Source organism: Carcharhinus amblyrhynchos, chromosome 2 (genome assembly GCF_965287045.1).
Source record: "Carcharhinus amblyrhynchos chromosome 2, sCarAmb.v2.hapA, whole genome shotgun sequence".
Taxonomy (NCBI): Eukaryota; Metazoa; Chordata; class Chondrichthyes; order Carcharhiniformes; family Carcharhinidae; genus Carcharhinus; species Carcharhinus amblyrhynchos.
Genome location: NC_137325.1, coordinates 102,303,468 through 102,317,416, shown reverse-complemented (window position 1 = coordinate 102,317,416; position 13,949 = coordinate 102,303,468). Strand labels below are relative to the sequence as shown.

Below are 13,949 nucleotides of genomic sequence, written 5' to 3'. Positions count from 1 at the left end.
CAGAACAGTAATGTTTCTGTTAGCATGGCATTTCTATGTTAGCATTTTCACATTCTCAAACTAAATTGTCATCCTCTTTCTCATACTCCCTTCTCTCTTCTCCCTTCTCCCTGCAGTCTTAATCCTAAATTTCTGTTAGTCTCCTCCTCCTTTACAGTTTATCTGTGGCTGTGTGAAATTGCTTGGCTGATCCTTTATCAAAGAGGTCTTCCTTCTGTGTGTTGTATTGGCTACAGAGGAATGTTTCCTATGATATAAAAAATGGAATGCATTGAACAACTTGAGAAATTGGATCAGTTAGTGATTCCTTTGTTTTAAATTAACTAATATCTGAAGCATTCCAGTTAGGGATATGTACTCGAACTGGCAGTGCTTTTTATGAGTACTTTCTTGAATCGTTCTCATTCATCTGATATCTAGAAAAATAACATGAGAGACACTTATGAATATTTTAAGTTAATTGCCTTAAGATGTTAATTGCATGTCCCTTTTTACTGCATAAAACTAAATCTGGAATCACAGGATGGTATAGCAGAGAAGGAAGCTAACCAGCCATTGAGTCTGTGCCAGCACTTTCAAAGAGCAATCCAATTGCTTGCATTCTCTGTTCTTTCTTTCACCATTTCATAAGAACATAAGAAATAGGAGCATTGCAAACGATTTGTCTTCAAGTATTTAAGGGGAGATGGTGGCACAGTGGTGATATCACTGGACTGGTAATCCAGAGGCCTAGGTTAATGCTTTGGGAACATCAGCCTCAATTCAGCGGTTGGAATTTAAGTTCAGTTGATAAATCTGGAATATATATTAAAATAAAGCTAGATTCGGTAATGGTGACCATGATAACTATCATTGATTATTGTAAAAACCCATCTACTTCATTGATATCCTTTTAGGGAAGCAAATCTGCCATCCACAGCAACCTGGTTTGCTCTTAACTGCCCTCAGTTTAAGGGCAATCAGGGATGGGCAACAAATGCTGCCCTTGCCAGTGATACCCATGTCTCATGAAAGAACAAAGGAAAAAAAATCTAATTCCCCTTTTGAAGACGCCAATTGAATCTGAATCCACCACCCAGTCGGATATTGGCCAAGATCTTCAGGTCAGCATCAGAGAGGATGTAACCCATGACATTTTAAACTGGAGCTATTTTATGTTTCTGTTCTGGTTCCAGGGTTGAATAGTTGGGAGACCTACTCTTGAGTGGAATTCCAGAGAATGCCTGTTTTTCTCGTCATTAATTGAATGACCCTCAAGTTCTGTCTTCAGTTGATTGATCTACATTGTGCAGAGTTGGGGTTTACAGCTCCATTTAGAACAATCTCCCCTCATTGACAGGATTTACCCCCTCATCCTCATTGCCATCTCCACAGCGCTCACCCGACCCTCACCCCACAGAAATGCTCGAGCACCTACACCCTCCAGCCCTGACAATGCTGACTCTTCTGACATCATCTGGGACAGGTGTCAAGGATTCAAAGGGTTCTGGAAGGGGAGTTGGGAGGAGGTGAGCACTGACCAAATGGTGATGGGAGCTGAGCTAGGAGGGAGGTGTACACTGCTGAGATGAATGGGTGCTGAATCTTGCCAGGATGGAGAAGCACTAGTGTTTTGACACTCCAGCTTAAAGTCCAACAGGTTTATTTGGTAGCATGAGCTTTCATGGCATGCTCCTTTATCAGGTGAGTAAAGAGTTGGGTTCACAAACTGGCTATCTATAGACACAGACTCAATTGCAAGATAATGGTTGGAATGCCAGTATTAACAGATAATCAAGTCTTTACAGGTACAGACAATGCGAGTGGAGAGAGGGTTAAGCACAGGTTAAAGAGGTGTGGATTGTCTTAAGCCAGGACAGTTAGTAAGATTTTGCAAGTTGTGGGGTTTACAGATAGTGTGACATGAACCCAAGATTCTGGTTGAGGCCATCCACATGTGTGCAGAACTTGGCTATCAGTTTCTGCTCAGCGATTCTGCATTGTGTGTCTTGAAGGCCACTTTGGAGAACGCTTACCCGAAGATCGGAGGCTGAATGCCCTTGACTGCTGAAGTGTTCCCCGATAGGAAGGGAACACTCCTGCCTGGTGATTGTCGAGCAGTGTCCATTCATCCGTTGTCAAAGCATCAGCACAGTCTCGCCGACATATCATGCTTCGGGACATCCTTTCCTGCAGCATGTCAGATACGCAATGTTGTCCGAGTCGCAGAAGTATGTACCGTTACCTGGTGGATGGTATTCTCGCGTGAAATGATGGCATCCATGTTGATGATTCAGCACGTCTTGCAGAGGTCACTGTGGCAGGGTTGTGTGGTGTCGTGGTAGCTATTCTCCTGAAGGCTGGGTAGTTTGCTGTGAACATTAGTCTGCTTGAGGTTGCGTGGTTGTTTGAACGCGAATAGTGGCCTTGGCGAGATGTTTGTCTTCATTGATGACATGTTGAAGGCTCCGAAGAAGATGTCGTAACTTTTCCGCTCAGAAGTACTGGACAATGAAGCATACTCTGTCCGCTGTGTTTCTTCGCTATGGCATATTGGAACTGTCAATTGATGAGTCGAGCGCCATATCCTGTTCTTACAAGGGCATCTTTCAGCACCTGTAGGTGTCTGTTGCGTTCCACACATGAGAATGACCTCAACCAGGATCTTGGGTTCATGTCATGTGGAGATTATTACACGTAGTTTCCATAATTTGCCAGGGCTTGCAAAATCTTACGAGCCATCCTGGCTTGAGACAATTCACATCTCTTTAACTTGTGCTTAACCCTCTTTCCTCTTGCATTGTCTGTACCTCTAAAGACTTAGAACATAGAACATTACAGCGCGGAACAGGCCCTTCAGCCCACAATGTTGCGCCGACCAGTCTTATTTTTAAAAAAAAACATTGACCCACTAATCTAAACCACTCCCTTTTCGTCCATAAACCTATCCACCAATCTCTTAAACGCCCCCAAACTAGGCGCATTTACAACTGCAGCAGGCAGGGCATTCCAGTCCCTCACCACCCTCTGGGTAAAGAACCTGCCCCTGACATCCGTCCTATAACTACCCCCCCTTAATTTAAAGCCATGCCCCCTCGTGCTAGCTTTCTCCATCCGAGGAAACAGGCTATCACCATCCACCCTATCTAAACCTCTAATCATCTTATATGTTTCTATAAGATCCCCTCTTAGCCGCCTTCTTTCCAGTGAAAACAACCCCAAATCCCTCAGTCTCTCCTCATAGGACCTCCCCTGCATACTAGGCAACATCCTGGTAAACCTCCTCTGCACCCTCTCCAAAGCCTCCACATCCTTCCTGTAATGTGGGGACCAGAACTGCACACAGTACTCCAAGTGCGGCCGCACCAGAGTTGTGTACAGTTGCAACATGACGCTGCGACTCCTAAATTCAATCCCCCTACCAATAAACGCCAAGACACCGTATGCCTTCTTAACAACCTTATCTACTTGATTCCCAACTTTCAGGGATCTATGTACACATACACCTAGATCCCTCTGCTCCTCCACTCTATTCAAAGTCCTCCCGTTAGCCCTATACTCAACACATCTGTTATTCCTACCGAAATGGATTACCTCACACTTCTCCGCATTAAACTCCATCCGCCACCTCGCGGCCCAGCTCTGCAACCTGTCCAAGTCACCCTGCAAACTTCGACACCCTTCCTCACAATCTACCACACCTCCGACTTGATTACCTCGCATTCCAACCATTATCTTGCAACTGAGTTTGTCTATGTATGCCCTGTTTGTGAATTCAAATCTCCACTCACCTGATGAAGGAGCAGCGCTCCAAAAGCTTGTTCTACCAAATAACCTGGCATTGTGAGACTTCTTTCTGTGCTCACCCCAGTCCAATGCGAACATCTCCACATCATCCCACAAGTAGTTAGACTTGTGAAAATTATACTGCTAACCCCTTATTGACTACAAACCATGACTGTCTGATACAAACAGGTTTATAATCTCACTGTCTCACAATTGATTGGTTAAACATGACCTTCAGAGGTTGACCACATTTCAGTTAACGGACTGGTTATGATGACAAAAAGTTAAAGCCTTGCACTTAGGGTAGTAATTTCACTAACAGGCGGTTATGACGTGCAAACCCTGGGGTGCAGCCTGTTTACTGGCTAGTCTCTTTTTAGTCTGATTAAAATCTGCAGGGCTGTGAGGAAAACTGGAGGGGTGGAATTTCTGTTCTAGAGAGCTGGCACAGACAGAACAGGCTGAATGGCCTCCTGAATTGTAATGATTTAGGTTTCTATGCTAAGAGCAATAGATTTTTCTAAAGTAGTATTCCAATGTTCTAAATACTGAACCAAGGTATTGAAGTTGAAAATAAATGCACTGTGTTTGTTGTTGAGTGTTCAGAGATTTAATGCATGAATATTTTCCCTTTTTCAGATTGTGGTGTTTATAGCATTCCTGTGCATAAGGTGTTCAGACTGGCCACACTACTCAACTTACCGCTACTTTGAAGTTGTCACCATCTGGTTTCTTGTTATGGCATTGGTATTTTACATAATTTACCTCACAAGACTTCATCTGAAAATCACTTGCATGCACTGGCCGCTAACTGTAAGTGTTTAACTTTTAAAATAATCAAACTAAATATGCTTTTACATTCCAATTCAGTTTCCCAGATCTACTTGAGTAATGATGATCAGGATTAATCTGTGGGACTGTGTAATCAGCACTGCTTATGTGAGGATTTAAGAGATACATGGCTAAGAGTCAAGAAGAAGAATGTTTCTCGCTTAGGCAGAGTTACACTTAGTCATGTATATCTGTATATAGATATGTTATTTCCAATAAACCAGTTATTTATTAGACATAACAAAATTTCAGCAATCATTCCTCAGCCAATCCAACCATCATAGAGCAACTCTGGAAATCCCAGCTTGAAATGAGTCTGAGAAGTTATCGATAAAATATGGTGTATGAATTGCACTCAATTTTTAATAAATTGCGCTCATGTTTTACAATTTGAAATCTTGCTCCTACGCTTAAATAAAAAGGTACTATATAAATGAAAATTGCTTCGTATTCCTGATTTATGTCTTTGTAAATGGTGAACGTGGTTTGGAAAATCATGATGTGAGTTATTTGATGCAGAATTCCAAGCCTTTGACCTGCTTTTGTAGTCGCAATATTTATATGGTTGGTCTAATTCCACTTCTGGTCAGTGTTTATAGTGGGCAATTCAATGGTGAACATGGTGAAAAATAAGGAGTTAGACTCCCTTTGAGTAAGAATGGCAGGTTTCCTTTCCTGCGGTAATTAATGAATCAGAATGGAGTTTGATGACAATTCAATAATTTCATAGTGGCAGTGATATTAACTTTTTTATTCCAGATTTATTTAATTAAATTTAAACTCCCCAGTACTGTGATGGGATTTGAACTCTTCAGTGCTAATTTGCCCGTTCCGCCCGCCACAGGAATTGGAGTGGGTGAAGGGTGAACTATGGAAATGTCTGTTGACCTTGGTCAGGATTTTCTAGTTTCAGGATGAACGTGGCTGGAAAATTCTGCCCTTTGTCTCTGGGTCATTAACAAATGCCTCTAGATTACTAGTCCAATGACAACCACATGCTACCACAATTCATTGATTTGTATGTCAGATTATGCTACAATAATTTTCTCACTGTTTGTGAGCCCGATCTCCCTGAGTTTGTGAACTATTCCAAAACGACTACTTAATATTTGGCTGTAAATCTTTGGTATCGAAATGAAATGGTTTTGCTTCTCCTGTAAGCTTTTTGAAAGTGTGCCTTAAGTATAAAATTATGTAATTCTGTATGTATTTTAAATTGCTAGCGAGTTTGGACCATTTCCTACTCCGCAAAGTATCATTGAGCCTTGAGACTCAAATCGTTGAATTGTAACATTGCATTTGTTGAAGTATTATTAGATTATTTTAAGCCTTTCCTCCATTGAGTTAGTGTTTTCAATGAGCAATTATTACTGCATTGGGGTGTGAAGTGGTTGACATGGCAAAACAATGTGGGTTCAGCAGTGTAACCTCACCATCATTTTAGATTAGTATTGTATTCAAAATATTGTGTGCTTTTAATACAGGAACTCCTTCATTATGTTGTTGCTACAATTCTGCTGTTGATTGCCTCAATTGTTGGAGCGACTAAAACATATGGTGATGCTGGAGTGATAACTGGATTGGCAGCTGGGGTGGTAAGAATTATTCTTGCTTTAAAAAAATCCTTCTAGATCATGGAATATAATGTTGTCTTTTGTCCAAAAGTAGTGTAAACTAGGATATTGCTTTCCAAAACTATGCAGTGATCTACAACAGTCAGCAGTTCTAAAGGGCAAACTTTTGATGTTTTATTTACACAATCTTGTTATGAGCCATTCTTTGAGAATGTCCAGGTTGTGTTATTTTATGGTTTATGATGGACTCCATCATATGGAATGTAAGCTATGAAGTGTTGTGCTGTAAATTTTGTACACTGAAGCTTGGTCTGCACCCTCAGTGCTGCAAGAATAGTTATCAGATTGAAGTTCCAACATTTCAAACAAATACCATGCAAGCTTCAGTTTTATTTAGTTTGAGAATTGTTTTCTTTTACTGCAGTTGTATTTATTTATGTCCTACCATCAATAGTATGCTTTTAATGTCATCCCCCCCCACACTCCCTGGGAAATTTGGTTTCTTGTAAGAGACATGGCTTCAGTGATACTGAGCATTCCTGCTAGCTTGCACAAATAGCTATATTCCTGTTTGACTGTGAGTATTGACAGGTGATTTAATAATCAGGTATCACAGCTTCACTAGATACTATCCATGCAGATTGTATTAGAGCAGCATTGCTGAATAGTTATTAAGAGGAGGAACCTGTCATTCTATAAAATCACAGAATCCACAGAGCAAAAGGAGGCCATTCGGCCCATTGACTCTGTGCTGACAACAATCCCACCCAGGCCTTATCCCTGTACCCCCATGTATTTACCCTGCTGCTCCCCCTGTCACTAAGGGGCAACTTAATATGGCCGATCAACCTAACCTGTTTTTTTTTACCTTTTGTCCTTCCCACAACCTCAAGACTGTTGAAGCTAATGATCAAATCTATCATCACAGACTTGATTAACTGGGAGAAAGGAAAATATATGATTAAGAATAATTGCCCTATTTTTGCGTCTGGAGAAAACCCCTGACCTCACTGTTCTGTTCTGTTTTGTAGTTCTTTGGCTTTGCATCAACAGTTCTGTACGGTATCGGTGCCTGGTTATCCTACAAAGCTTGGTGTGTCCCTCAACCAGCAAGTAAGGAATTTCTCACATTTAGAAAACTGACAGTTATTCTTTTCCTTTTTCTCTCCTAACATCCATTACCCTTGCATTTAATTCCACTATTCATTCAGAAGGTGCTGACTTATCCTGTCGTGAAGTATTAATCATTCATATATGGGTCTGAACAGCAAGTTTGGCAGTTTGCTGCATCATGAAGGCTGTCACAGCTCTGTCAAACCCTATCATTATTTAAGTTTCATACAAAGTCTCTTGCCAGTGGACACTGTACAGCTTTACATAGATGGAAACCTTTGTTTAAATGTGATAGGCCTTTAACCCAGTGACACTGACATCATTTATGGTGTGCATAGCTCGACATTGCAATGGGGATCCTTAGAAACAATAGTTTTAAGTTGCAGTGGTAACTTAACTTGTCCATATACCTCTGTAGTTTCTTTGCATCCTCCTCTCAGCTTGCATTCCCACCTAACTTTGCATCATTAGCAAATTTGCATCATTAGGAAATTTGGATACATTGCATTTGGTTCCCTCATTGAAGTCATTGATACAATTTTTTTTATTATTCATTGTTGGGACATGTGCATCGCTGGCTGGCCGGCATTTATTGCCCTTGAGAAGGTAGTGGTGAGCTACCTTCTTGAATCACTGCAGCCCATGTTCTGTGGGTTGACCCACAATGCCATTAGGGAGGGAATTCCAGGATATTGATTCCGCGACTGTGAAGGAATGGTGATATATTTCCAAGTTAGGATGGTGAATCGCTTGGAGGGGAACTTGCAGGTGGTGGTGTTCCTATTTATCTGCTGCCCTTGTCCTTCTAAATGGAAGTGATTGTGGGTTTGGAAGGTGCTGTTTAAGGACCTTGGGTGAATTGCTGCAGTGCATCTTGTAGATAATACACACTGTTGCTACTGAGTGCTGGTGGTGGAGGGATTGAATGTTTACATATGTGGTGCCAATCAAGTGGGCTGCTTTTGTTCTGGATGATGTCAAGTTGCTTGAGCGCTGATGGAGTTGCACCCATCCAGGCAAGTAGGGAGTTTCCGTCACACCCCTGTCTGATTGAAGCAACTGAAGCCCACCATTGATCTTTTTGGTAGACTGCTGGTTAAGGCCTTCAACCTGAAAATGATACATTTTTCCTACTTTGTTTTTTGTTTTTTAACCAATCCTCAACCCATATTAATATATTATCCCAATTCCATGAACCCTAATTCTGTGCAGTAACCTCCATTGAAAATTCAGATACACTCACTGGTTGCCCCTTATCAATTCTGCGGGTTACAACCTCAGAAAATGAACAGATTTGTCAAACAATATTGCCCTTTCCCGAGTCTATAAATAGGTCAACATCCGTTCATTTACAACTAGTTGAGTTGAGCCTTGTAAAAACTTAAATTTTAGAAGGGACAAGTACCATTTGATTTTTTTCTATGGGGTGAGGGATGGCAGGGGTGGGGGAGGGGGAGAAGAGGTATGTGGAGAGTGGTGAGGAAGGGAAACTCTAGAATAATGGAAGGATAGTCAATTGGCCATGTCTTCATTTCAAAGCAGCTCTTAGGGAGCAGCATTCATGACAATCAGAAAATGCTGTTAGCTAGGTTATATTGATTTATGGATACTCAAAATTAGGAGCTTGAAGTTTATTCCTGTAAGAATAGTGCAGTTTCTAGGCCGCTTAATGAAGACAAATTTTATAGCTACCATCATATTTTTGTTCCTTCTTTGCTCCCTGCTTAGATTTAAAATAAATTCCTTTTTGTGTTTTTTTTGTAACAGCAGTCTCCGTATAGCTGAGCAGCATCTGAAGTTGAGGAAACAAGCTGGTTCGTTAGATTTATATAATGTCCAATGTTTCATCTGCCTGACTTTTAGAATCTGAAGCTACACTTCATAACAATTGGACGTATGCAAGGACTTGGTATTTTGTATTGTCATTTGTCAAAAAAATTAAATATTTTTATATATTTTAAAAACTAGCTTTCAAGCAATTGTAGCGAAGAAGTTGAACAATTGATTGAATTTTTTATGTAAAAGGTAGGTGGGACAATCCTTTCTTTCAGTATCACAGCTATACCACATAGCATTCAAATCATAGACACAGCATATTCTGTAAGACGTGTGGAATTCAACCAATCCTTATAACTATTTACAGTGTTTACACTTTCAAATAAATAAGATTTATAAGGGTGCCAGTGAAATCCTCTGAAGGGTCATCCAGACTGTCTCCACAGATACTGTCAGATCTGCTGAGATTTTCCAGCGTTTTTTATTTGTTTCAGTTTCCAGAATCCACAGTATTTTGCTTTTGCCAATAAAATCTTAGTTTGAATATACCACTTTACTCTTACCGCATTTTATCAGTGTTCTGAGCAGCAAACCTGCCTAAGTGACCTTAAGTGTTTCATATGTGTGTGTATATGTGTTGTGCATTGTGTTACATGAAGATGCCAGTATTGGAGTGCCTTTACATATTTACCTGATGCATATTGCTTGTGTAGACATATATATTATATGTAATATATGCTCTTGCCAGTCATTTCCATCTGATCATTTGTTCATTGATGCAGTGAAACAAGGGAAGTGTTTGCAAATCTGATTTAAACAATGACTTTAGGTTATTATACTTATTACTATGCTGATACTGTTTTCACTGCTCATTATGGTGTGGATTTTTGTACTGGGTATTTTATATCCATGTAATTAAATTTGTTGTTAATATTTATAAATGTTGATTGTGACCGACTTTAAATGCTTCAAACAAATGTATGAAACTAAGTTTTACCTCTTGCGTTGACAAAAATTGGCTTATTTTATAATTGATAAGAAAAAATAATAAAGACCTTTTGAAAGACATGTTTGTTTGTTGGTGTCTGTTTGCCACTATCAGTTGTAAGAAGCCTTTTCTGAATCACATAACAATGCACAGGAGACTGTTTGGTCCATCATGCCTAAACCTGAATAGTTGGTAGAGCTACCTAATCAATCCCACATTCGCTGCTCTCTCTTCATTGCTCTGCAGGTGTATTTTTCCTTCAAGTATTTATCCTATTTTGTTTTGAATTTTCTACTGACTCCCATCCACCAATCTTTCAGGCAGTGCATTCGTGATCACAACAAAGTGCAATGTAAAAAAAAAGTTTCTGCAAGTTGCCTCTGTTTCTTTGGTTGATCTTAATTCTGTGTTCTCAAGCTACTAATCTTTCTGCTACTGGGAAAAGTCTATCCTTGATATTTACTGTATTTACTCTCATGAAACAATTCATGATTTTGAAAATGCTTTTTCCTCTTTACCTTTTTTGCTTGAAAACAGCCCCAGCTTCTCCACAAACCTAACATCCCTCATTCTTAATCCTATTCTAATAAATCCTTTTGCTCTCTCACACCTGTTCCATCTGCAAGACCTTGGCATCTTTATTAAGGTGCAGTGCCCAAGAATGGGATGCACCACTCCAGCTGAGGCCTGATCCGTGTTTAACAGCCTTCTCGAGTGAATGCGTGTTTTTAAAATACATTTGTTTTCGTGTAAAGTTGTGTGAGGACTTTATAAACATATGGTCACTGCTATTTTTTGACATACGTAGTGTGTCTTGCTAGAAAACAACATTCATACTTCCTTCTGGTTGGAAAATAACTGTTCACTGCTACTCTGCTTTCTATCCCATAGCCAATCCTTTATCCATGCTGCCACTGTCCCTGTTATCCCATGGGTTTTAATTTTTTGAACGTGTCTGATGATGATCATAATGATTGATTTGCATTATGGTTCTCACTTGTCTCTATGGGTTGCCACCTTCCAGTGTTTAGTAACTGTAACTTAAACAGGTTACCATTTCTTGCTCCCTAGCTTTACTTTGCTGCTGTTATTGTTATGGCCATGACGGAGATAGAAAATGACTTCCCAATTGTAACACTCCGAGTCTTACTGATTTTTAGCGAGGATGTGCTTTGCCAATGCTGTAAGAGTCACGCTATGTATGCTTTCAAATGTAAAACGAATTAGCCAAACAGATTTTCCAATGTTTAAACAAAGAACAAAATAAATTTAGTGTTCTTACTTACCAAATTTTTGAAAAAGCTAGGGAAATCGTAGCCACCATTCTTACTTCCTGGGCTCACACACACACACACTAGTACCAATGGTAGAATTAAGAGTCTTAAATATGTTTTCTAGTCTCTGAAGTGGGTTTATAGCTAGTTTCAATGCAGTAATTTAAAATTGTGTCCGTTTTCAGTTATCTTCCTGGATGTAGATGTTTGAGCAGATTTCCATGTTTTATTCCCAAAGGATTTTGGTTTGCGGTAGATTCCTTGTCTCAGATGGCTACTTTGTAAATCTCTGTGTAATCCCTTCAAGAGAGAATCCACTTTCTTACAGCTTTCTGATCTCGGCACCAAAGGCAGGTAAGGGAATTATAGATGCAGGTTGAATTGCAGATTGCAGTTTCCCTGACAGTTGTGGCAGATTTTGCAGAACGTCACCACATCTTTGTAAAGGTGAGACCAACAAAAATGTTGGCTGATGCAGCCTTGTGTTTTTTCTATGCCAGTATGTCCAGGAATTTTATGGGTTAGTATCACTACCTAGTAGATCACTGTCCACTCCTGATCTGCAAGTCAGTGAGGAAGTCTCCAGTTTATCCTCTTCAGTTTTGGTTTGGACATGTGTAGCATTGGGTCAGCTTGCTGAGCTGCTACTCAGGAACACCTACTCATCACATCCTTAGGGTCTTCTAAACTTATGTCATCTATCTGCACTATTTGTTTTCCCTTAGACCAGGTGACCATGTAGTTTGGGAAAACCATCCAAGGCTTTCTCTCACACCTTGCTCAGCTTTTCTAAATCCACTGGGGATGTCTCACATTTGATCCTGCCAAGTCATTGCCGAGCAGCAGATCAACCCCTTCACAGGTAAACTGACCATGGTCAGGGGTCCTGAAAAGAGGTTGCGCACTTTTTGTACCCAATATCCAACTCATTAGCTATGCTTTTTAACTCTTTGAGGGACAGAATCGTTAATCTATCAAAAGTAATTTCCATCTATCCTGGAAAAGAACTGGCTTCAAATGTAGACACTTTTATACATTAGTATTGTAAATACAAGTAAATATGCAGAAATTATTTTTTCAAATTGTTTATAAGGTGTGAATGACTTCCCTCACTCCAACTCTCTTATCTGTGGGATCATATCCCAGATGTTAACACTCAAATTTCTGTTACACCCATATTTGGGGGGGGCGGGGGGTTAAAAATGGCTCCTCTATTATATCATGTCAACTCTGATTGTAAGAGTTCTTTCGTGAATTTAGCAAAGTGCTTTGTCAATGCTGCAGGAACTACATTACATCCGTTTTCAAATTATGAAGAATTAGCCAGGTAGGCTTTGAGTTTGAGAACAAGATAAGTTTATTAACCCTACTTCCCAAGTTAAAAGAAACAGATAAATCACAATAATTCTTACATCACATATACTCTCTACACCAACACTCTCGTACCAATGGTACTATAAGAAGATAGGCTTCAAGATGTATTGTGGCTTGTGAAGAAAATAAACCATCAGTGGAATACATGATTAACTGTCCTTTGAAACAGAAACTAGAAGCAGGAGTAGGTATTCAGCCTTTCAAACCTGCTACATCATTAATTTCTGTCATGGCTGATCATCAAATTCAATCTCCTAATACTGCCTTCCCTCCGTATCCCTTGACCTCTTTAGCACCAAGAGCTATATCTAGTTCTTGAAATCAGACTGTTTGGGCCTCCACCACTTTCTGTGGTAATGAATTCCACAGATTCACCACACTCTGGGTAAAGAAGTTCCCCCTCAACTCAGTCCTAAAAGGCTTACCCTTTATCCTCAAACTAAGGCCCCTGAGTTCTGGACTCCTCACCATTGTTTGGTTTTGATATGGTGGTTATGTGTTGTGGCCATTTTTAGTTCAGTTTTCTTCCTGGATATTGTTTTTATAGCCAGTCTCCATGTTTTATTCCCAAAAGAATTTGGTTTGCAGTCAGTTTCATTTCTCAGGATGGTTATTTTGCTAATTTGGGCACTAAAACAGAGAGACAGGGAGATTGGAATGGTTTCTATGCAGCTTCTCAGTACAACATTCTGATCTCAGATTTGATCTCTGGCTTGAACAGTCCCTAGAAAGTCTGCTGGTTGTATATTCCAGAGGAGTTTAATTACCATGGTTTCTATAATCATTGTTTTGTAGATTTGCAATTTGATGTCTAATCTCAGATGTTTGGGATTGTTGGTGGAATGCAAGTTGAATAATCTGGCTGGCAGCCCTCCATGATCTTAATAGGATTGCAGTTTATTTCTTTTAAAAACCCAGATAGAGAAAATTGGAACTGCATTTTTTTTAAAAAAAGCATACCCTGGTAACAATGTATTATCCATTCATAGTAAAAGTACTTGGAATCTCTGACCTGCTTTTGCTGCTATTGCCTATTTCTTGCGGATTTTTGTTCATCCTCAATTTTACTGCCATTGAAATTCTAATTCTGGACTCTGGCTGGGTGCCAACCTTTATTGTGCCTGCTCTGTTTCACTCTGGCAATGTAGAGGCTTGCTGATTGCCACTTTGGCTCAGGGACAGGAACTGTCCTGGCCACCCTTTCCCACTTGTCTTTATGCTGTGCGGCAGTTGTATGGAAGAAAACACAGGCGC

The 13,949-nt window shown here is 40.0% G+C and overlaps 1 protein-coding gene across 1 annotated transcript in view; it reads left to right on the top strand.

Annotated features, from left to right (window-relative positions):
- cmtm7 (CKLF-like MARVEL transmembrane domain containing 7) overlaps window positions 1-10,113 on the top strand; it is a 34,013-nt gene extending 23,900 nt beyond the window's left edge. The window contains exons 2-5 of the mRNA XM_080217037.1: window positions 4,405-4,578; window positions 6,081-6,191; window positions 7,202-7,283; window positions 9,051-10,113. Of these exons, the coding sequence (XP_080073163.1) occupies window positions 4,405-4,578; window positions 6,081-6,191; window positions 7,202-7,283; window positions 9,051-9,064 (381 nt within the window). The 3' untranslated portion in view covers window positions 9,065-10,113. The remainder of the gene's footprint in view (window positions 1-4,404; window positions 4,579-6,080; window positions 6,192-7,201; window positions 7,284-9,050) is intronic.
- The last annotated feature ends 3,836 nt before the right edge of the window (window positions 10,114-13,949 follow it).